We start from the raw sequence: 22,824 nt of genomic DNA, 5'->3' as shown, positions 1-22,824 counted from the left end.
TTTAAATAAAGAATTTCAATATAAATCCTTTCAGGCCACAGAAAGGTGATTAATTTACCTGCTTCCTCCACGGCCGTCCTCATCTCCATGGAACTCATGGTACCAGAATTATCCACGTCTTTCTCACGGTAAATTTTCTGTCACAGACAAACACAGAGAACATTTGGTTCTACGGAAGCCCAGAAGGCCAGTCTGTTAAATCGGTGTGTGATTAGTCGTCGGGACTCACCAGGTAATTCTCGATCTTTGTCCACAGGATTTTAAACTCCACCAGACCCAGCTTTCCACTGCCGTCTTTCTGAGGACCAGGTTCAGGATCTCTGATGACATCATCAAAGCTGGACCAGTCAAACCAGTCCATCTATACACCATCAACGCCAGTGTGTTCAGTAATAAAATTAATAAACTCATCAAAACCCTTCTGAGCGCTCAGGTTCTACTTTCTGCGGTGGAAGGATACGTCCAGAAGGTTGACCATGTTACGACACGTGGTGAGGCTGAAGCCGCTCGTCTTGATGTCAGAACCTAAAAGAGACGCAGAGTCAGAACCAGAGACTCAGTAAAACTCTGGTTAAATTAAAACGTTTTATTAAAGTCAGATGAACATGTGATAACGCCGTGATGTGGTCATGTGACTCTTACGTTTAGCCACCACTTTGTTGAGGATTTTCCTCAGCTCGAAGGGCGAGATTTCACAGTCCTGCAGCAGAAACACGCCATCAACAACAACACTACAGTGAGTCCATATATGGGGAAGGGGCGTGGCCACATCATGGTTCTATAATAGACTAGGGCTGATAGCGCTGAAGTTAGAGGAGAACTCTACTCAGATATTTTCTGTGATGGTGGTATAAGATCAGTGATCTGCTCTGTCCAGAAACTTTGGAGCTCTGTCACTGTGAGGAACCCCCCCCCCAGATGTACTGTTACAAAGATAAAAGAATATGCTGCCCCCTGCTGGACATCAATGAAAATGCAGCCTTAAAACCCATGATTATGCCATAAATAAATTGACGATCTGAGCGTGCTGGTTGGCTCTTACCCCTCCGGCCAGCTGACTGAACAGTCCTCTGAATCGATCGTCCACGTCGTCCTCGTCAATCTCGATCTGAAACATGAAACACAGCAACACTTCAACACAGAAGACTCAGTTCAACTTCATTTCTAGTTTTACTTTATTTATTTATTTCTATACCAGTACACCTGGCAGTTTTCAGGTCCTCGGGACATCCACAGCATGACCAGGGGCCAGTAACCTAGGCCATTCTTACTCACCACATCCTACTCTGCCCTAAATGTCTGGACTTTATTAAAATAGATTATTTTACCATGCCCCTAGTAACATGCAAAGACATCCAGAGTATGACCAGGGTTGTGTCAATCCTTCTTCCTTTCTGATGGCGCCCTAAGGTGGACTTACTCCCCACATCTACACCTTACTATCATCAGTTTTTGGCCCAAACATGCTTCAAAGTTCTGCTCAGTACTGTAGAGCAGTGGTTCTCAACCTTTACAGCCTACGACCCCCAAAATAAAGGTACCAGAGACCCGGGACCCCCACTGTACCTTAAGGTGGAAGGTGGATAAACACAGCCATGCACATTCAAGACTAGTCATGTGCAGACAAGGCTACCCATTAGGAGGGATAAAGGGGAAGGTTTCTGGGATCAGCCAAACTTGGGGCCCATGGAGGTCAGCAAAATCATGGTCCATTGGCAAGTTAAGCTTAAAAGGAAATAACTTTTGTTAAAAACGTATTTAAAATGATTTAAAAAGTTGCTTAAATTAGTGAATAGTGGCAAAAAAATTGTGAAAAAGGTATAGAAATTGGATTTTTAAAGAACATAAATGGGTTAAAAGTGGCAAAAAAATAACCAAAAATGGATTAAATTGGTAAAAGTGGATAAAAAAGTGGCTGAAATGTAAAAAACTAAGACAATTTGTTGGACTGGGATGAAAAATTGTAGTTAAAATGGGCAAAAAGGGTGTAAAAAGTGGTTAATAGTAGCAATAATGAGGCAACAACAGGCAGGAAGTGGCAAGAATTGGTTTAGAAGTGACTAAACAGGTAGAAAAAAGTTGTGGAAAGGGTATAAAACTGAGACAAATGGGTTTTAAGTGGCAAAAAATTTGCTAAAAGTGGCAAATATCGTGTTAAAAAGAGATGAAAAATGGTTAAAATTTGATAAAATTGGTGTAAAGTGGCAACACTAATTTAGAAAATATTCATAGTTTTTTAAGGCATCTGGTGACCCCTTCTCAGTGTCTCTCGACCCCCAATGGGGTCCCGACCCCAACCTTCCCAGCCTGCGACCCCCAAAATACAGGTGCCAGAGACCCGGGACCCCGACCCCGTACCTGAAGGTGGTTGAACAGCCAGGAACATTCTAGAATAGTCATGTGGAGACAAGGCCGTCCATTAGGGGGAAAGAGGGGAGAGCTTTCTGGCGCCCAGCCAAACTGGGGGCCTATGGAGGTCAGCAAAACCATGGTCCATTGTGAAGTTATGGAGTAGCTGTGAAATCCATATTTCATATTTAACCTGAATAATAAGCACTCTTATCAAAGAAACTATTATCTTAAATTATTCATGTGTGTGGTATAAGGCATTCTTAAAAATGTAAACATTGCTAGAATGGGTTAATAATGGCAAAAAATGTGGAAAAGGTGGTGAAGTAGAATTTTAAAAGTATCAGAAATGGGTTAAAGTGGCAAAAATTAGATAAAAATAGCAAAAATTAGTAAAAGTGGCAAAGATGGGCATAAATAGTGGTAAAAGTGAGTTAAAATGTGGCTGAAATGGGTTGAAATGTGCAAAAATGGGTAGAAATTTGGTTAAATGGGATGGAAAATTAATATAAACTGGCAAAAAATGGTTAAGTGAGAAGGAAAAAATAGAGAAATATTGGCAGAAATTGGTTGAACTACCAAAATTGGGCTTATCAAATGTTGAAATGGTGTTAAAATGGGAAAAATTGGGTGTAAAAAGGGTTTAATAGTGGCAGTAATGGGTCAACAGAGGCAACGTTAAGTTTAAGTGGCAAGAATTGGTTTAGAGGTGACAAAAACAGGCAGATGTGGTGGAAAGAGCTTAAAACTGACCAAAATAGAAATTAAAGGCAAAAATGTGTTAAAATTGGTGGAAAAACATAATGAAAAGGGGTAAAAAATGTGATTAAAATTGGTGTAAAGTGGCAACAGTGTAATTTTAAAACTATTCTAGTTTTCTTAGGGCATCTGGAGACCCTCTTTCAGTGTCTCGCAACCCCAAAGGGGGTCCCAACCCCCAAGGTTGAGAACCACTGCTGTAGAGAGTGATGAAGTAAATGTCTGAGAGCTGCAAGTCTCAGAGCAGATTCAGACTCGGACTTGTCGATCCTCTCCTCACCTTCTCCACTCGGGACTTGATGGGGTCGTCCAGCTCTCTGCAGACACACAAACATCAGCAATTATGATCTTTGACACCAAACCAAGACAAGGAAAAACTCTTTTAGTTTCACCTCCTCCACCCCAGCCTCCTCCTTTATAGCATAAAGCGTGTTGCTTGCCCCTCAGTAGATACTCAGGACTTTAAGTCAACTTTATATAAGATTTTACCAGAGTTAGTGTACTTTTACTTGAGTATCTCCTCTCTGAGTCAGGTGTTATTGTGAGGTCTAAACGGGGTCTAAACACTCATCTCAGACTCACTGGAACTCGGCCTGCTTCTCAGAGAAAACTCGCACACAGAAGTCTCCGTTCTTGTTGGGCTCAAAGGTGGATGGGATGATCAGGTACTCCCCTGGCGGCAGGACAAAGCGGCTGCTGACCTCTCTCAGGTTGATGAAGGTTTCGGAGCGAGCTTTGGAGGCGTGTCTGAGGAAGAAGTTCCTGTTGAGGTGGACGCTCCTCTGACCGCAGAACTGACAGAGAAGGACAAGGAGATCAGGAACAACAACGGGACCGAACAGGAAAATAAAGGGAATATTTCTGACCAAACTGTGAGGGACAGGAAGTGTGAAGGCCATCATTGTCGTTGTTGTACCTCATCAGGAACCTGGAACGGCAAAAGAACAGTCAGAGAACATTCACATCACCCAGAGGAACATGTCTGTCCTTAATGAGCACACTGGCTGTATGTTGCTGTTATTACATCAGACTCAGAGAGGAAAGACAGCCCACCTTTGACCTGTTTACTGTCATTCATGATAACAGCAGGAGTAACTGAGCCATGCTAGAGTCAGACACCTTTTCTCTCAGATCTAATCCACAGCTTACAAACGTTCCCTCCTCACCTCGTAGATGGCGAATCCCACCGTGTGCATGTCCTCGCCCATCTTCCTCATGCGTCTGCGGTTCTTCTGGATGAGACCGACCACGAAGCTGCAGCCCTCCTCGCCGTCATCAGGGTCGTCGTCCTCCTCGTCCAGCTTGATTAAAAACTGAGGGTTGGTCCAGAACGAGTCTGATGGGCGGAGACACGACATCATAGAGATTACCTGAGTCAGAGGAAGCTCTGCCCACGTAGAAGCGTTGATTCCACACACCAACGTCCACCTTTATTTTACTGCTCTGACTCTAACAATGCGGATTATTATGAGTCTCCACTGGGACGACATCAGCGCCCTCTGCTGGGCCCCTGCAGACCTGGGTGTTAAACCCTGTGTCTCCTAATCAGTCATAAACCCACATCATCTACACAGCTGGGAAAAGTCATCGCCCCCTAACCCTAATAACTGGATGTTCTATCCTTGGCGTTTGTGATAACTGTCAGTGAGTCTTTCTTATCACTGTGGAGGAATGTGGTCCCATTCTTCTCTATAGAATAGTTTTAATTCAGCCTCATTGGAGGGTTTTCCAACATAAACGGCCTGTTTAAGGTCATGCCACAGCATCTCAGTCAGATCTAAGTCCAGACTTTGACTAGACCACTCCAGAACCTTCAGTTAGTTTTTAGTCCATTCAGAAGTGGACTTGCTGGTGTGTTTGGGATCATGGTCCTGCTCCATAACCCAAGTGTGCTTGAGCTTGAAGTCATGAATTGATGGTCGGACATTCTCCTTCAGGATTTTCTGCTAGAGAGCAGAAGTCAGTCCTCAGAATATTTTCCCAGAAGTCTTGGGGATCATCAGGATGTTTTTATTCAAGTGTGAGACGAGCCTTTGTGTTCTTTTTGCTCAGCAGTGGTTTTGACCTTGGAAGTCACCCATGATGCCATTGTTGCCCAGTCTCTTTCTGATGGTTGAATCATGAACTCTGACCTTAACTGAGTCAATGAGGCCTGCAGGTCTTTAGATGTGGTTCTGGGTTCGTCTGGGACCTCCTGGATGAGTCATCCATGAGCTCTTGGAGTCATGTTGGTAGGAAGGTTCACCACTGTTCACAGTTTTCTCCATCTGTGGGTAATGGTGCTCCCCTTAGCCAAAGGGTTAGAAGTGTCTTTGTAACCCTTAACTTTGTTTCTCATCTGTTCTTGAATTTCTTTAGATGGTTCCATGATATGTTGGAGATCTTTTAGCCTACTTCACTGTCAGACGGGTTCTAGTTAAGGGGTTTCTGGATCCAGCAGGTCTGACAGTAATCAGGTCTGGGTTTGGATAGTCAAACTGACCTCAGCTTTATAAAAAATGTGGTTAATCACAGTTAAGTAATGATTCAATAAGGGGGACAACTACTTTTTCACATAGGGGCACGTAGGTTTGGGCTTTTTCTTTCCTTAATAACTGAAGTCATCATTTAAAAACTGACGTTTTGTATTTACTCAGGTTATCATTGTCTAATATTCCTTCTGTGTTTATTTTAAATGTTAAATTAATGAGGCCTTAAATTTTAAAGGTCATAAATCCTAAAGTTACTCTCTGGCTACATCGTCTGACTGGATCACTCACTGGGGTAGTTCCTGCAGCCCCCGGCCGTTGACCCTCTCCTCCAGGTGCCATCAAACTTGGACAGACTCCACTTGGAGAGCGAGTCGTCGGTCAGGGCGTCGGGTGTCAAGTTACAGATCTCCAGCCGGGAGTAATGCCGCAGGAATTCGTTGAAGGACATCCTGTAAGACAGGGCGGAGGGTTTACTTCACCCAGGATGAGTGAAAAAGGATAAGGCAGATTCAGGGATGTAGACGAGGTTTACCAGAACTCTCCGTCCTCTGAGCAGTGGCTCAGACGCTCTCGGTCCTCATCGCTGATGTAACGCCACTCTGACGAGCTGTGGACGACAAAAAGAGTCTGTTCAGACACAAATAATGGTCAAAAAAAAAACCAAAAAAAAAACTTAACCAGATCACTAGAATTTCCAGAGAATAGTGACATCTGCTGGAGGAGAGCATTAATACTCATGATCTGATCAGAGTGAGATAGAACAGGAAAGATGAATAATGTTAAGTTGACAGTAAAGTTACATAAAGTAATGTTAGTTTTTCTATTCTGAACAAATCTTTGATCATAATACTTTATTGTCTAATCTTCTGCCTGCTCTCTGCACACAGCAGGAATGTAATGATGCATGAGATGCCCAGTAGGGGGCAGCAGAGCAGACATTCATCTGTCTCTGCAGCGCTTTGGAGGATCAACGCTCATCAACTCGGCCCAGGGAGAGGCCGTCTGATGAAACAATCTGTGAAGAGCTGCAGGTGTGAACACGACACCTGCACAGGTAACGTGGTGTCAGGTTAACACAGACAGTCCCTGTCTGTGCTACACTGTGTTCATGAAGTACTTCTGTCTTTCATGGTACCATTGAAGAACTTAGTAGTGCACTATATGGACAAAGTATTCAGCTACCTGCTCATTCCACCAGCATGGCCTGTAATGTCATTGTATTCAGATCCATGGACTTTAATATGCACCAAACTTCACAGTCAGACAGGTAACGTTCTCCCAACATCCTCCAAACCCAGACTCAGCCACCTGACTGTAAACAGAGAAGATGATTGGTCACTCCACAGTTTCCACTGCTACCCAGTCCAGTGTCAGTGTGTTTTACTCCACTCCATCTGACACTTGGACTTGGTGATGCGAGGCTTGCATGCAGTTGTTGCCATGGAGACCAATTCATGAAGCTCCTGCTGCAGTTTTAGTGTTTACATTACTGCCAGAGGAAGTTCAGAACTCTTCAGCAATGGAATCAGCACAGTGTTGGCAACTTTTACCCATGATCCTTAGCAGTGAATGTTGCCTTTCTATTTGTTGCTGAGTTGCTGTTGTTCCTGAACTCTTCCACTTTCTAATAATATCACTAACAGTGGAATATCCAGCAGGGATGGAACTTCACCAACCGTCTTATTGCAAAGGTGACATCCATCACAGAACCACGCTAGAGGTCTCTGAGCTCTTCAGAACAACCCGTTTAGGATCACAGATGTTTGAGAACGAAGACTACATGGATGGGTGATGATTTTATACACCTGTGGGTCTGACTGAAACACCTGTGTTCAATAACTAAGAAGTAAGGCCAAATACTTTTGTCCATAAAGTGTATCACACAGTACCAGTGAAAGTAACTTCTGGTATTATAGAAGTATGTTTTAGCACCATTAAAGGACCTTTCAGTACTATTAAAGTACCTTTAGGTACTGTTTGATTAACTTTTGGTACTATAAAAGTATGTTTTAGTACCATTAAAGTACCTTTCAGTACTATTAAAGTACCTTTTGGTACCATTTAAGTCATCATATGTACTCTAACACTGGTACTTATTAAACCATCAGTCAGATGTTTGTCCTCCATGTTCACCTGTGTTCAGGTGAGCTCATAGGGTTACGTACTTATCACTCCACGCTCCTGTCCACTCCACCTGACCCCACGGGTTTCTGATCCGGATCAGTTTCTCCATGTCTCCACGGTACTCCACCTGCAGCCAATAACAAGCAGAGGATATCACTGCCAATGCCACTGTCACTTTAATATATGACCTGAGGGCTGAAGCCCCGCCCCTCCCGCAAGTAAACAAGAACCTGCTGCCTCTTTAATGACTGAGCAGTTAGACAACAACCAGTCAGAGGCATTATCCCCCTGTTTGACAGGGAGGTAATTAGAGTGGGGGTTGGAGAAGTGTCCTCTCACCTGAGCTGCTCCTGTCACAGAGTAGGCGTGGCCTTTCACCAACTTCTGACGAGTGACAGCCTCAGAGTCAGCTGAGCTCGTGATCTGAAACAAGAATCACATGAGATGTTGGTGTTTCTCATTTTTAAATGAAGCTAAGATTAAAATAAATTAACCTTAGCATTACTGAGGTACGAGCTGAAATCAAAACAGTCTAAAAAGGACCGGCCTAACCATCCTACCCATGTCTTACCCATTAAGGAGAGGGTGATCATACATATGTCGTACCTATTCAGGTCAGTTAAGGTACCAGTCTTAATATAAACTTGATGTTGCACCATCATGGACTATAACTGACCCTGACCCCTACCCGTGTTGTTCCCCTGTCCCACTAATAGTACTCATCTGACTATCCTACCCATGTCATACATGGTTCCCTGGTCTACAGTGTGTTCCTCTCCTTGTTCTGGGTTCTTACGTCGATAGAGCAGCCCATCAGAGAGCCTCGGGCCTGAGCCTTTTGGATGATGTGGAACAGGTGAGGATCAGGTCTATTCAGGTCATGGACTTCAGCGATTCCTCCAGTGAAATCCTCGAAACCCTCCGTGGTCGATCCTCCAGAGAGAGCCTCATAACACCCATTCAATCTGCAATGACAAATTACACATCAGCAACACCTGCTACTATATCACACATCAACAACACCTGCAACTACATCACACATCAACAACACCTACAACTACATCACACATCAACAACACCTGCAACTACATCACACATCAACTACACCTGCAACTACATCACACATCAACAACACCTGCAACTACATCACACATCAACAACACCTGCAACTACATCACACATCAACAACACCTGCAACTACATCACACATCAACTACACCTGCAACTACATCACACATCAACAACACCTGCAACTACATCACACATCAACTACACCTGCAACTACATCACACATCAACTACACCTGCAACTACATCACACATCAACTACACCTGCAACTACATCACACATCAACTACACCTGCAACTACATCACACATCAACAACACCTGCAACTACATCACACACCAACTACACCTGCAACTACATCACACATCAACTACACCTGCAACTACATCACACATCAACTACACCTGCAACTACATCACACATCAACTACATCTGCAACTACATCACACATCAACTACACCTGCAACTACATCACACATCAACAACACCTACAACTACATCACACATCAACTACACCTGCAACTACATCACACATCAACTACACCTGCAACTACATCACACATCAACAACACCTGCAACTACATCACACATCAACTACACTTGCAACTACATCACACATCAACTACACCTGCAACTACATCACACATCAACTACACTTGCAACTACATCACACATCAACTACACCTGCAACTACATCACACATCAACTACACCTGCAACTACATCACAGGTCAGCACAGCTGTGGGTGTTGCTGGTCTTCATGGTCTTACTGGATCAGCGTGGCCCAGGAGGACAAAGATAATATAATCATGGCGGACCCTTCTTCCCCTGCCCGGTTTATTAAGGGCCTCTAATTCAAGATGAAAAAAACACCACGAGGGCGTCGTGATGCATCGTTCAAAGGCAAGCCAGTTCTAAAAGCTGGTTCCTTTTCTGAATAACTGGAGCTGTTTGGGAGCCAAAGACAGGCTCTATTACTGAGCCGAGACAAATAATCCAGATCTCTGAAAGAGCCACAGTTCCCATCACTCTGAGCGAGGCTGGACGGACAGTCTGAGCTCTGGGATATAAAAACTGTTTTCTCTGAGGAGTGTTCACACGGAGCATTAAAGATTACCACCTGGTATTTGAAAGCTAAAAACACGTTACTGTGAGGTGTATGACCTCTGACACCAGGCTCTTACTTGGCATAGGCTTTCTCCAGCAGAGCGCTCCAGAACTCTCTCCCCTCCGCTGAGTGGACGAACATCAGCTCTCCATCTTTAACAGGCAGACGGTCATCGATCACCACATCCACCCACTCTCCAAACTGCCAGAACTACAGACGGAGAGAGAGACAGACAATTGGTCTTTATTTAACACTTCTGTTAAGCTGTAGCTTCCTCACATCCAAACATTTATAAAAAATTCCTCAGCAATCTAGAAAGTATGCCTTCCTGCATTTTTTTTTCCTTTTTATTAGACTTTAGATTGAACGCTGCGACATACCTGTGGGACAGAGAAACAGGTAAAGGTAAGGTTGAGAGAGTCTGTGTACCTCGAAGTGGAAGATTCCAGCGTATTCTCCGTCTCTGAAGCTCTGGTCATGTGGGACGACTCGAGCAAGAACCTCTTTGTTCAGGGTGAGGGAGGCAATGGCAGCGAGCAGCCAGCAGTCACCTGGATGATGACAGAAAGTGGGCGGGGCTTAGGCCTTCACATCTCAATCATGGCCATTGAAAACTTTTGATATTAAAGTTTGATATAAAAGTGGTCAGAGTCAGATGTACTGTTCAGCTCTAACTCAGATAAAGCAGAAAACAACAAGCTGGATCTTTAATAAGTAGTTTTATAGTAGTAATTATTTTTAGTAAATCCCTAATTCATCAGAGGAAGTTGGACCGACTGTGAACATTATATTTTAAACAGGAAGTTAAAGAGCTGGTCTAAATGAAACCTGGAAAATGAAACTCTACGACTGTTAATCTGATTAAACCAGCTCTGGTCTTATCCAATATTAAATTTATTTTACATTATTAAAGTAATTTCATGTGTGATTCTGAAAAAGAGGTTTGAATAAGGTTCATGAAAAACATCAGCATGCTCCTTTAATAACAGCTGTGCTCTGATTGGCCATCCTCTCCCAGGTGTTTCCCTCTCCAGGTGAAACCCAAACATCCTGAGATTCCCTCCTGAGCCTCTGATGACACCACGGCAAGCCGCCGCCCACCGGCCTGTCAGCATGCTTACTGTTTCTGTTGACAAGACGACACACGCCGCCAAGACACGCCTGACTGCCACCGCACACACTCAGTGGAATTTTCCAGCCCAGGTATCTCAGGTGTCAAACAGGAAGAGGTGGCTGTAGGAGCTTTATGTAGCATTGCTTTGGAAACAGACTTTTCAAATACACTCACTATAGTTCCAGTCAGAGAACTACAGCAAACATGGAGTCAGCATTCTGGCAAATCATTTTATAAGAGGGATGATTCAGATTCACTGCTGCTGGGATTTAGTCAGACGAGCTCATGATGCATTAAAGTTTACCAGAGACGATAAAAGGAGGAATAACTGATGCTCCATCCTCATCATCAACTCTCTGATTTAGAACCATGATCATCATCAGAGTTTAGACTGAACTGGTTTACACTGAAGACTCAGATCCTCATTTGACTCTCAAATAAAGTTTCTGTGTTTTTTTTAACATCAGACCGACTCAGGCTGAGTTTAGATCAGCTCACCTTAGACCAGGACTGGTCTCTCTCTGTTGGTTTTTATGATCTTAGAGTTACGATTTTTGTGATTATTTCTTGAAATTGCCACAACCTAGTTTGTCTCTGAGACATGGTCTGAGTACTAAATAAGTACTAAAATACAGTTAAAGGGTCCAGAATAGAGACTAGGGTCAGGCTGAAATCTGGACAGAATCATTAAAATCTTAGCGTACGCAGACCTGAGGAGGAGGTGAGGATAAAGTAAACCTGCAGACAGAACTCAGGGCTGAGTAAACCCTGCAAACTAAACTTAGGTCTGAGTAAAACCTGCAGACTAAACTCAGGGCTGAGTAAAACCTACAGACTAAACTTAGGTCTGAGTGAAACCTGCAGACTAAACTCAGGGCTGAGTAAAACCTGCAGACTAAACTCAGGGCTGAGTAAAACCTACAGACTAAACTTAGGTCTGAGTAAAACCTACAGACTAAACTTAGGTCTGAGTAAAACCTGCAGACTAAACTTAGGTCTGGGTAAAACCTGCAGACTAAACTCAGGGCTGAGTAAAACCTACAGACTAAACTTAGGTCTGAGTAAAACCTGCAGACTAAACTCAGGGCTGAGTAAAACCTGCAGACTAAACTCAGGTCTGAGTAAAACCTGCAGACTAAACTCAGGGCTGAGTAAACCTGCAGACTAAACTCAGGGCTGAGGAAAACCTACAGACTAAACTCGGGCTGAGTAAACCTGTAAACTAAACCCAGGGCTGAGTAAACCTGCAGAATACACTCAGGGGTGAGTAAACCTGCAGACTAAACTCAGGGATGAGTAAACCTACAGACTAAACTCAGGACTGAGTAAACCTGTATACTAAACTCAGGGGTAAGTAAATCTGCAGACTAAACTCAGGACTAAAAGAACCTGCAGACTAAACTCAGGGCTAAGTAAACCTACGGACTAAACTTAGGGCTGAGTAAAACCTGCAGATTAAACTCAGGGCTGAGTAAACCCTGCACACTAAACTTAGGTCTGAGTCAAACCTGCAGACTAAACTTAGGTCTGAGTAAAGCCTGCATACTAAACTCAGGGGTGAGTAAACCTGCAGACTAAACTCAGGTCTGAGTGAAACCTACAGACTACACTCAGGGCTGATTAAACCTGTAAACTAAACCAAGGGCTGAGTAAACCTGCAAAATACACTCAGGGGTGAGGGAACCTGCAGACTAAACTCAGGGCTGAGTCAACCTTCAGACTAAACTCAGGGCTGAGTAAAACCTGCAGACTAAACTTCAGGGCTGAGTGAAACCTGCAGACTAAACTCAGGGCTGAGTAAAACCTGCAGACTAAACTCAGGGCTGAGTAAAACCTGCAGACTAAACTCAGGGTGAGTAAACCTACAGACTAAACTCAGGTCTGAGTAAAACCTGCAGACTAAACTTCAGGGTCTGGGTAAACCTGCAGACTAAACTCAGGGCTGAGTAAAACCTACAGACTAAACTCAGGTCTGAGTAAAACCTGCAGACTAAACTCAGGGCTGAGTAAAACCTGCAGACTAAACTCAGGTCTGAGGTAAAACCTGCAGACTACACTCAGGGGTGAGTAAACCTGCAGACTAAACTCAGGGCTGAGGAAAACCTACAGACTAAACTCAGGGCTGAGTAAACCTGTAAACTAAACTCAGGGCTGAGTAAACCTGCAGAATACACTCAGGGGTGAGTAAACCTGCAGACTAAACTCAGGGATGAGTAAACCTACAGACTAAACTCAGGACTGAGTAAACCTGTATACTAAACTCAGGGGTAAGTAAATCTGCAGACTAAACTCAGGACTAAAAGAACCTGCAGACTAAACTCAGGGCTAAGTAAACCTACGGACTAAACTTAGGGCTGAGTAAAACCTGCAGATTAAACTCAGGGCTGAGTAAACCCTGCACACTAAACTTAGGTCTGAGTCAAACCTGCAGACTAAACTTAGGTCTGAGTAAAGCCTGCATACTAAACTCAGGGGTGAGTAAACCTGCAGACTAAACTCAGGTCTGAGTGAAACCTACAGACTATACTCAGGGCTGATTAAACCTGTAAACTAAACCAAGGGCTGAGTAAACCTGCAAAATACACTCAGGGGTGAGGGAACCTGCAGACTAAACTCAGGGCTGAGTCAACCTTCAGACTAAACTCAGGGCTGAAAGAACCTGTATACTAAACTCAGGGGTAAGTAAATCTGCAGACTAAACTCAGGACTGAGTAAACCTGCAGACTACACTCAGGGGTGAGTAAACCTGCAGACTAAACTCAGGGATGAGTAAACCTACAGACTTAACTCAGGGCTGAGAGACCCTGTATACTGAACTCAGGGGTGAGTAAATCTGCAGACTAAACTCAGGACTAAGGACACCTGTAGACTAAACTCAGGGATGAGTAAACCTGCAGACTAAACACAGGGCTGAGGAAACCTACAGACTAAACTCAAGGCTGAGTAAAACCTGCAGACTAAACTCAGCCCTGAGTAAAACCTGCGGACCAAACTCAGGGCTGAGGAAACCTGCAAACTAAACTCAGCCCTGAGTAAACCTGCAGACAAAACTCAGGACTAAGTAAACTTGTAGATTAAACTCAGGATTGAGTAAACCTGTAGACTAAACTCAGGGCTGAGAAAACCTGTGTACTAAACTCAGGGCTGAGGAAACCTGCAGACTAAACTCAGGGATGAGTAAACCTGCAGACTAAACTCAGGACTGAGTAAACCTGTAGACTAAACTCAGGGCTGAGAAAACCTGTGTACTAAACTTAGGGCTGAGGAAACCTACAGACTTAACTTAGGGCTAAGTTAACCTACGGACTAAACTTTGGTCTGAGTAAAACCTGCAGACTAAACTCAGGGCTGAGTAAAACCTGCAAACTAAACTCAGGTCTGAGTGAAACCTGCAGACTAAACTCAGGGCTGAGGAAACCTGCAGACAAAACTCAGGGCTAAGTAAACCTGTAGACTTAACTCAGGGCTGAGTAAACATGTATACTAAACTCAGGACTGAGTAAATCTGCAGACTAAACTCAGGGCTAAGTAAACCTGTAGACCAAACTCAGGGCTGAGTAAACATGTATACTAAACTCAGGGCTGAGAAAACCTGCAGACTAAACTCAGGGCGAAGTACACCTCTAGACTAAACTCAGGGATGAGTAAACCTGCAGACTAAACTCAAGGCTGAATGAAACCTGCGGACCAAACTCAGGGCTGAGTATACCTGCACACTTAACACAGGGATGAGTAAAACCTGCAGACTAAACTCAGGGCTAAGAAAAACTGTAGACCAAACTCAAGGCTGAGTGAAACCTGCAGACCAAACTCAGGGCTGAGTAAACCTGCACACTAAACTCCGGGCTGAGTAAAACCTGCAGATTAAACTCAGGACTGAGTAAACATGTACACTAAACTCAGGGCTAAGAAAAACTGTAGACCAAACTCAAGGCTGAGTGAAACCTGCAGACCAAACTCAGGGCTGAGTAAACCTGCACACTAAACTCCGGGCTGAGTAAAACCTGCAGATTAAACTCAGGACTGAGTAAATTTTTTAGACTAAACTCAGGACTGAGAAAACCTGTAGACCAAACTCAGGGCTGGGTAAACATGAAGACTAAACTCAGGACTGAGGAAACCTACAGACTAAACTCAGGGCTACGTAAACCTACAGACTAAACTCAAGGCTGAGTAAAACCTGCAGACTAAACTCAGGGCTGAGTAAAACCTGGAGACCAAACTCAGGGCTGAGTAAAACCTGCGGACCAAACTCAGGGCTGAGTAAACCTGCAGACAAAACTCAGGACTGAGTAAACTTGTACATTAAACTCAGGACTGAGTAAGCCTGTAGACTAAACTCAGGGCTGAGAAAACATGTAGACTAAACCCAGGGCTGAGTGAAATCTGCAGACTAAACTCAGAGCTGAATAAACCTGTAGACTAAACTAGGGGCTGAGTAAACCTGCAGACTAAACTCAGGGCTGAGTAAACCTGCAGACTAAACTCAGAGCTGAATAAACCTGTAGACTAAACTAGGGGCTGAGTAAACCTGCAGACTAAACTCAGGGCTAAGAAAACATGTAGACTACACTCAAGGCTGAGTGAAACCATCATACCAAACTCAGGGCTAAGTAACACCTGCACAATAAATTCAAGGCTGAGTAACACCTGCAGACTAAACTCAGGACTGAGTAAACATGTACACTAAACTCAGGGCTGTGTAAACATGTATACTAAACTCAGGACTGAGAAAACCTGTATACTAAACTCAGGGCTGAGTAAACCTGTATACTAAACTCAGGGCTGAGTAAACCTGTATACTAAACTCAGGGCTGAGTAAATCTGCAGACTAAACTCAGGGCTAAGTAAACCTGCAGACTAAACTCAGGGCTGAATTCATTTGCACCTTCAGCTTTTAGAGCGACTTGTGTCTCAGAGTGGTTCCCCCTTTGTGGATCAGATCAGTGCAGCTATTCCAGCCTCTTTGTTCTCTGGTAACATGACTTATAAAGTTATTTGCCCTGCAGGCGTGTCGCTCTCCTCAGTAACAGGAACCAGTTCTTCCAGTATGACAGGCCAGAGCTCACATTAGCTCTGATGGGGTTCCTGACAGTTGGTCTGAACAGGGACGCTGTCAGAGTGTTCCGCTTTATTTAACATGAGCACAAACAGCAGGCGCTGCAGCCAATCATGACACTCCTTATCAATTACTGATCAGATAATCTGACTTTAAAAACAAATATCACAGAGCTAATCCACAGATAAAGAAATTTGTTATTATTAACTATCTGCTCCACATCTGTAGACTAGTCCACTTACAATTCTGTCCTCAAAAATCTAGCTCCACTGATAAATGTTTAATCGGGATGAAAAAATAACCCACATTAAAGATGATTCAGCCACCAGGGGGCTCTGAGTCAAACAGGAACAAGCAGCTTAATCTGAGCCTCAACGCCTCTATTCAGACTGCTGCGAACTTCTGAAGTGACGTTCTATAAAAGCATCTGAACTGGGTTTTAAGATAATGTCACCCTTTGAAATATTCCATCCTTGCCTTTGATGATGGTGTCACCCTAAAGAGTTTTTAAAACATTCTAACCTTGCCTTTGATGATGATGTCATCCTTAATCATTTTTAAAACATTCTAACCTTGACTCTGATAGTGGTGTCATCCTTAATAATTTTTAAAACACTCCAACCTTGCCTTTGATGATGGTGTCATTCTTAATAATTTTTAAAACACTCCAACCTTGCCTTTGATGATGGTGTCATCCTTAATAGTTTATTAAAACATTCCATCCTTTCCTTTGATTATGGTGTCATCCTTAAGAGTTTATAAAACACTCCAACCTTGCCTTTGATGATGGTGTCATCCTTAATCATTTTTAAAACACTCTAACCTTGACTTTGATAGTGGTGTCATCCTTAATAATTTTTAAAACACTCCAACCTTGCCTTTGATGATGGTGTCATCCTTAAGAGTTTTTAAAACATTCCATCCTTTCCTTTAATGATAGTGTTATCCTTAAGAAATTATAAAACATTTTAACCTTGACTGTGATGATGGTGTCACCCTTAAGAGTTTTTAAAAACACCATCCTTTCCTATGATGACACTGTTATTCCTAAGAATCTATAAAACATTCCATCCTTGCCTTTGAAAAAGATGTTATCAAGTCTATTAAACATTCCTTCCCTGCTTTCAAAGATAAAATTATCCTTTAAAAAACCATAGTTATGCATAACTCATATCTTTCTTCAGATATTCCCACAAACTTTCCCGTAAGTTGACAACTTCATTTGTTGGCAACGTTGGAAAGTGAGTGGAACTGGGATCCTGGCCAAGCCCAGCCACTAACAGCCACCAACAGTCCATCCTATCCATTGGTGGCGATGTCATCCTTAAAACCTATGAAACATTCCATCCTTGCCTTTTGCATAAACCCTGCCTCATTCCGTTCACGTAAAGTTAGTCCGTTAGTCATTTTTGTACATTAACACCTCACTGCTGTAGGAGGAAGAGGATGTGAGCATGCTCATGTTGTTTCATTAAAACGTCACAGCACCACCTACTGGTCTGGCATGGATACTACAGCGATGTTAGCGGTTTTGCATGTGCATGGTGGTTCCTGTCAAAACCTGCGCCGTGTAAGCATGATGTTAATGTGCGAGTGTTCTCACCCAGAGCACCCTGGCAGATGTCGGTCCTTGTTGCGTCAGAGATGATGAACTCAGGGCAGGAGGTCAACTCCTGAACAGGAAGAACAACACAGGGGGATTATTTTAGAACTGGAAATCAGGAGACACAAGCATTTAGCTTTACTGTCGTGTTCATACAGTTTACAATAATGGTGTCATACATTCTAGTTGGTGCATAGAGGGTCTTGGTATCCTGTATATGGTATGGTGCGTATTCAATAACTGACACTCTAGGATTGTGGGTAGTGTAGTTTTTTCCCTGTCTTATGTCTTCTACAGGAGCATACACCATCATCTGACACTCAGGTAGCTCATGGTCAGGCTAGCTTGGATGGTTATGACATGGTGAATATCAGGGCCTCTAATGTGTCGTTACGGAGGCCCTGAAGGGACATAGGCAGTAAAGATTTTAAAAAGTGAGTTCCAGGTGAACACTGAGAGAGAACTTCATTGATTATTTATTATTATTGTTTGTAGATTTTCAGCCATTGCTGAACTAACATTACTTAAATACACTGAAGTTACTTTGATTTCTAAAGCTCTTCCTAAATCATTAAAAGGAGTAAATATTCGTTTACCGTCCCATCTCCACTGATAAAAAATGAGTCATGTGCAGTAAAATAGAAAACTGAGGATATAACCCATCAGGCTGAGCTCTGCTGTCCACGGACGATATACCATAGTATGTTCTGGTACGGTATATTATATAATACCATACAGTTTGATATAATAGGACATGACATTGGGTATTTTATTCATGTTAATCACACCCTGTTGATCACATTTTAAATTTCCACTATTATGCATTTAAACTGTTTTTGTGTCATTGTTTTTCTTTTACAAAGGGTGACTGACTTACTGTTCAGATACAGACCTGCTTCTAGTGGAGCACAGAAGATTTTACCATGAACCTAACCACAGAAAGGAAATTGTTATGGACTGAGAGTGAAATAAGAGATTTAAAAGGTTCATGTGACTTCTGACTCTCCACTGAGCTTTCTGTGACTTTTTCAAAGGTAAATGAGACGTTCAGGAGCAGTGGTAACTTATTCTACATCACTGAGGCTGCAGGGAGACTCTGCAGTGGCTTAACCAAAGTTTGTTTAAAGCAGGGGTGTCAAACTCAAGGCCTGGGGACCAAATCTGGTGCAGTCATACCTGGCCCACCTGGTCTTACCATATTTTTATTATAACTAGCCCACTGGTTTGAGGTCTGCAGATTTCCTCCAGTTTAAAAATGTAAACCCAACCCTGATTATCTAAAATATCCTTGTTCTGTCATAAAAATAAGAAAAAGTTAAAAAATAAAATAATTAGACCAAAAGTCAGGAATGAGGAAAAATAAGTTTCTGTTTTTTTTTCATATTCTTGATTTTGCATCTCATAGTTATCACGCAAAGTTATGGTTTGGACTTTTTGTTTCATATTTTTACCTTTTCAATTAACATTTTTTACTTTTATCTTATTTTTTACCTTTTTAGATCCTCAATTTTGAATTTTTCAGTAATATTTTGACTTTTAAACTCATGATTTTTATTTATTTTTCTCATGTTTTGACCTTTTTTAGCTCTGTACTTTTACTTTTATCTCATAATTTGGCCTTTTGTATCCTCAATTTTGATTTTTAAGTCTTATTTGTGTAAATCTCAAAATGTAACTATTTTCTCAGCTTTTGCCATTTTAACCAATGATTTGGAAGTTTATCTCATATTTTGACCTTTAAAACTCCTGATTTCAAATTTTTATCTCATGTTTTGACTCTCAGAAGTCATTATTCAAACGGGCTTTCTTGTATATTTGCCTTTTAAAATGATTTTGACTTTAAATACCTTTTGAGCTAAAAAGTTTGAATTTTTATCTCAGATTTTGAGCCTTTAAACTCACCACTTTTACTGTTTTAAATCTCAAAATCATTTATCATCAGTGCTAAGGATTTTTTCTCCCATAATTCATAGCTGGTGAAAATGAGGTTGACAGTTTATGGTTAAACGTGGACCCTGCTCGGCCCTCATTTTGGACCCAAATTCAGAATTCAGCCCCTGCTGTGGTTAAGTTTGACATCTCTGGCTTAAAAGAATGAGAAATCGTGATTAAATATGATGAAAATAAATGAGTGCATTACTTGTGGACCTTGATTAATCACAATTAACTTGATTAATCTTGACAGCACTAGTTATAAACTTACATTACACAACAATTCAACAGAATATTATATATTAGAATAAAATATAGTTCAAGAACATTTTATGTTACATAAAATATGACATGGTGTGATTAGGGGTATCAAGATTAAAGGCATTAATTGTGATTAACTACGGTCCACAATTAATATTTTTTAACCATAATTAATTTTATAAGTTGTTTAGCCCTTGACAAACTTTGGTTTAGCCACTGCAGAGTCTCCCTGCAGCCACAGTCATGTAAATAAGTCCACCTCCGCTCCTGAACGTCTCATTTCACCTTTTAAAAAAAAAAATCACACAGCTCAGTGGAAAAGTCAGAAGTCACCTGAACCCTGTGGTATCAAACATCTAACTTTTACTGTCCCCAAAGTTCCTTTACAATCAGTAACAAGTACCTTTTTCTCTGGTTAAGTTCATGTCATAATCTACCTGATAAAGCAGGTCTGGACAGGGGCGTAGCATGGGGGGAGGGGGTACTGATTACCCAGGCCCATAGTAGACAGGGGCCCTTGAGGAGCCTACAATTAAAAGTGTGTTTTTATCTATTTTTTCTTAGTAATTAGTGTCATTATTAAAATGAATGGGTCAACAGACTGAAATTTGTATCAGAGTAAAATAGATACTGGGGGGCCTCTGCCCCTCCCTTAAAAATGACTAAATGATATATTCCAGCACTGCAAAACAATGCAAGTAAATTCACTTAAACCATAGCAAAAATACTGCTCATAAATGGAGAAATTATGCTTCAAAAATACATTAAAAAACATATATATTTGTAAAAAATCATGCAACATTTGTTGCTTTGCTAGCCAGTTTGGAGGGTGGGGTGGGGGTGGGGGGGGGCCATAACCCTAGCTACGCCCCTGGGTCTGTATCCAGGAAGTTGGTTCCCCTTAGTCTAACACAAGAGGAAAAATCCAAAATGACACAAGAGCAATTTTACAAACAAAGAAGTAGAACTTCAAAAAGCAATAACAGGGTGCGATTAATCCCGATTAACTACAGAAATATTAAGATTAATCACAGTTAAAAATGTTACTCTTTTAACAGCCCTAGCTATGATATAATATAAGATATAGGATGTTATATTATGCACGAAATGTTACGAATGTAAAATAAAATTTCGCAATACGTTAAAATATTCAACATTATGTTACATTGTAGTTAGGGTTGTCAAAAGATTTAATTAATAAATCGTGATTAATCCCGGAATTTCTGTAGTTAATCACAATTAATCCCACCCCTTTTATGACATTTTAAAATTCTATTATCTTGCATTCAGAACTGTTTTTGTGTCATTCTGGACTTCCTGTTTGGAGAGAGACCCGCTGTAATATGTAGACTCAAGATTTTTTTTTCTGAACAGCCATGAAGATTAGCCATGTGGAGACAAGGCCGTCCATTGGGGGGGGGGGGGGCTTTCTGGGGGCCAGCCAGAACAGGCTTCAGTTAAGTGGTATTTTATATTTAACCTGAATAATAAACACTCTTATGAAAGAAACAAATATCGTTTTAATTCATTTGTGTAGTAAGCAGCCTTCTCACAAAAGTTGTTAAAAACAGAATTAAAATGTGTTTAAAATGACAATGGGTTAATAATGGCAAAAAAACGGTGGGAAAGGTGGTGAAATAGGGTTTTAAAAGTAGCAGAAATGGGTTAGAATTGCCAAATATTAGATAAAACTGGCAAAAAATGACCAAAAAATGGATCAAGTGGCAAAAAAGGTATATTGAGCGGTAAAAGGGGATTAAAAAGTGGCTGAAATGGTGTTAAAAGTTGCAAAGCTAGGTGGAAATTTAGTGAAATTAGTTAGCTGATGCAGAAATAGGCAGAAATGGGTGAAACTGGAAAAAATGTGGTGTAAAAAGTGGTAACGAGGAGTTAATTGTGGCCATAACGAGTTAATAGAGACAATAGATGGAGAGTGGCAAGCTTTGGTTTGGACGTGGCAAAAACAGGCAGAAGAAAAGTGGTGGAAAGGGTTTAAAATGGACAAAAAATGGGTTTTGAGTTGCAAAAATATGTTAAAAATTGGCAAAATTGGTGATAAAAAGTGATGGAAATGGTTTCAAATTGGCAAAATTGGTGTAAAGTGGGAACGGTGTCATTTAAAAAATATTCTGTTTTTTTTTAAGGCATCTGGAGACCCCCTCTCAGTGTCTCACGACCCCCAATGGGGCCCCGACCCCAAGGTTGAGAACCCCTGTCCTACAGGAAGTGGACAGGGCGTTAATAAGCAGTGGTGGACCCCGGCACACCTGAGACCACGTCATCCAGCCTCTTTAAAACCTGCAGCAGGAACTTTGGTTGTTGTGCAGTACTGCATGGTTCTGCCTCCATGAGCTGGTACTCCAGTGAGCACTACCGCACTCTGAGAGCCACTGTAATAAGTAGCATTACATAACATAATGTTATGGTCATACATTCTGCCTAGCCTTATAATAATAACTGTGATAAATGTTTTAGCAGAATATCTCAGACAGCCTCTCTAATGTGACTGGAGCCGTACTCCGGCCCTCTCCCATCCTCATCACAATGACATCTCTCATGTTTATTTGACAATTAGTCGCGCTCGTGCATGTCTGCAGTGATGACGTACCGTGGGTCTCTGCCAGGTGACCCCCCGGATCTTGTAGGAGCGGGGCCCCAGCTCGTTGAAGCCCAGGGACGAGCTCTCTGCCGGGAAAGTGTCATCGCAGAAGAGTCTTCCGGTCTGGAAGCAGCGCTGCCGCAGACACTCGTAGTCCTGGTTCAGGTACTTCACGGCCCGCTGGTTGGTGCCGATGCCCTGGTCCTTTTCCCGGCGGTGCTGCAAGGTTGCCGCGATGCCCGACATGCTGCAGGGTCCTGGAGCCTGGAGGGCCTGGAGAGCTCTGGAAAGTTCTGGGAAGTTTGGGAGAGTTTCGGGGCGTCTGCAGAGTTCGGAGTCTGCAGGTGAGTGATGCCAAGAAGGGAGTGGTGACCCAGC

The 22,824-nt window shown here is 42.3% G+C and overlaps 1 protein-coding gene across 1 annotated transcript in view; it reads right to left on the bottom strand.

Annotated features, from left to right (window-relative positions):
- LOC121508149 (calpain-2 catalytic subunit-like) overlaps positions 1-22,824 on the bottom strand; it is a 25,984-nt gene extending 3,160 nt beyond the window's left edge. Inside the window, exons 1-18 of the mRNA XM_041784733.1 lie at positions 22,456-22,824; positions 17,655-17,724; positions 10,308-10,429; positions 9,955-10,088; positions 8,500-8,668; positions 8,043-8,126; positions 7,745-7,830; positions 6,112-6,186; positions 5,868-6,028; positions 4,275-4,444; positions 4,025-4,036; positions 3,691-3,902; positions 3,389-3,425; positions 1,043-1,108; positions 643-700; positions 461-525; positions 230-298; positions 59-137 (exon numbers count right to left, since the gene is read on the bottom strand). Of these exons, the coding sequence (XP_041640667.1) occupies positions 59-137; positions 230-298; positions 461-525; positions 643-700; positions 1,043-1,108; positions 3,389-3,425; positions 3,691-3,902; positions 4,025-4,036; positions 4,275-4,444; positions 5,868-6,028; positions 6,112-6,186; positions 7,745-7,830; positions 8,043-8,126; positions 8,500-8,668; positions 9,955-10,088; positions 10,308-10,429; positions 17,655-17,724; positions 22,456-22,692 (1,906 nt within the window). The 5' untranslated portion in view covers positions 22,693-22,824. The remainder of the gene's footprint in view (positions 1-58; positions 138-229; positions 299-460; positions 526-642; positions 701-1,042; positions 1,109-3,388; positions 3,426-3,690; positions 3,903-4,024; positions 4,037-4,274; positions 4,445-5,867; positions 6,029-6,111; positions 6,187-7,744; positions 7,831-8,042; positions 8,127-8,499; positions 8,669-9,954; positions 10,089-10,307; positions 10,430-17,654; positions 17,725-22,455) is intronic.

Source organism: Cheilinus undulatus, linkage group 4 (genome assembly GCF_018320785.1).
Source record: "Cheilinus undulatus linkage group 4, ASM1832078v1, whole genome shotgun sequence".
In the NCBI taxonomy this organism is placed as follows: Eukaryota; Metazoa; Chordata; class Actinopteri; order Labriformes; family Labridae; genus Cheilinus; species Cheilinus undulatus.
This window is presented reverse-complemented; position numbering and strand designations above follow the sequence as displayed.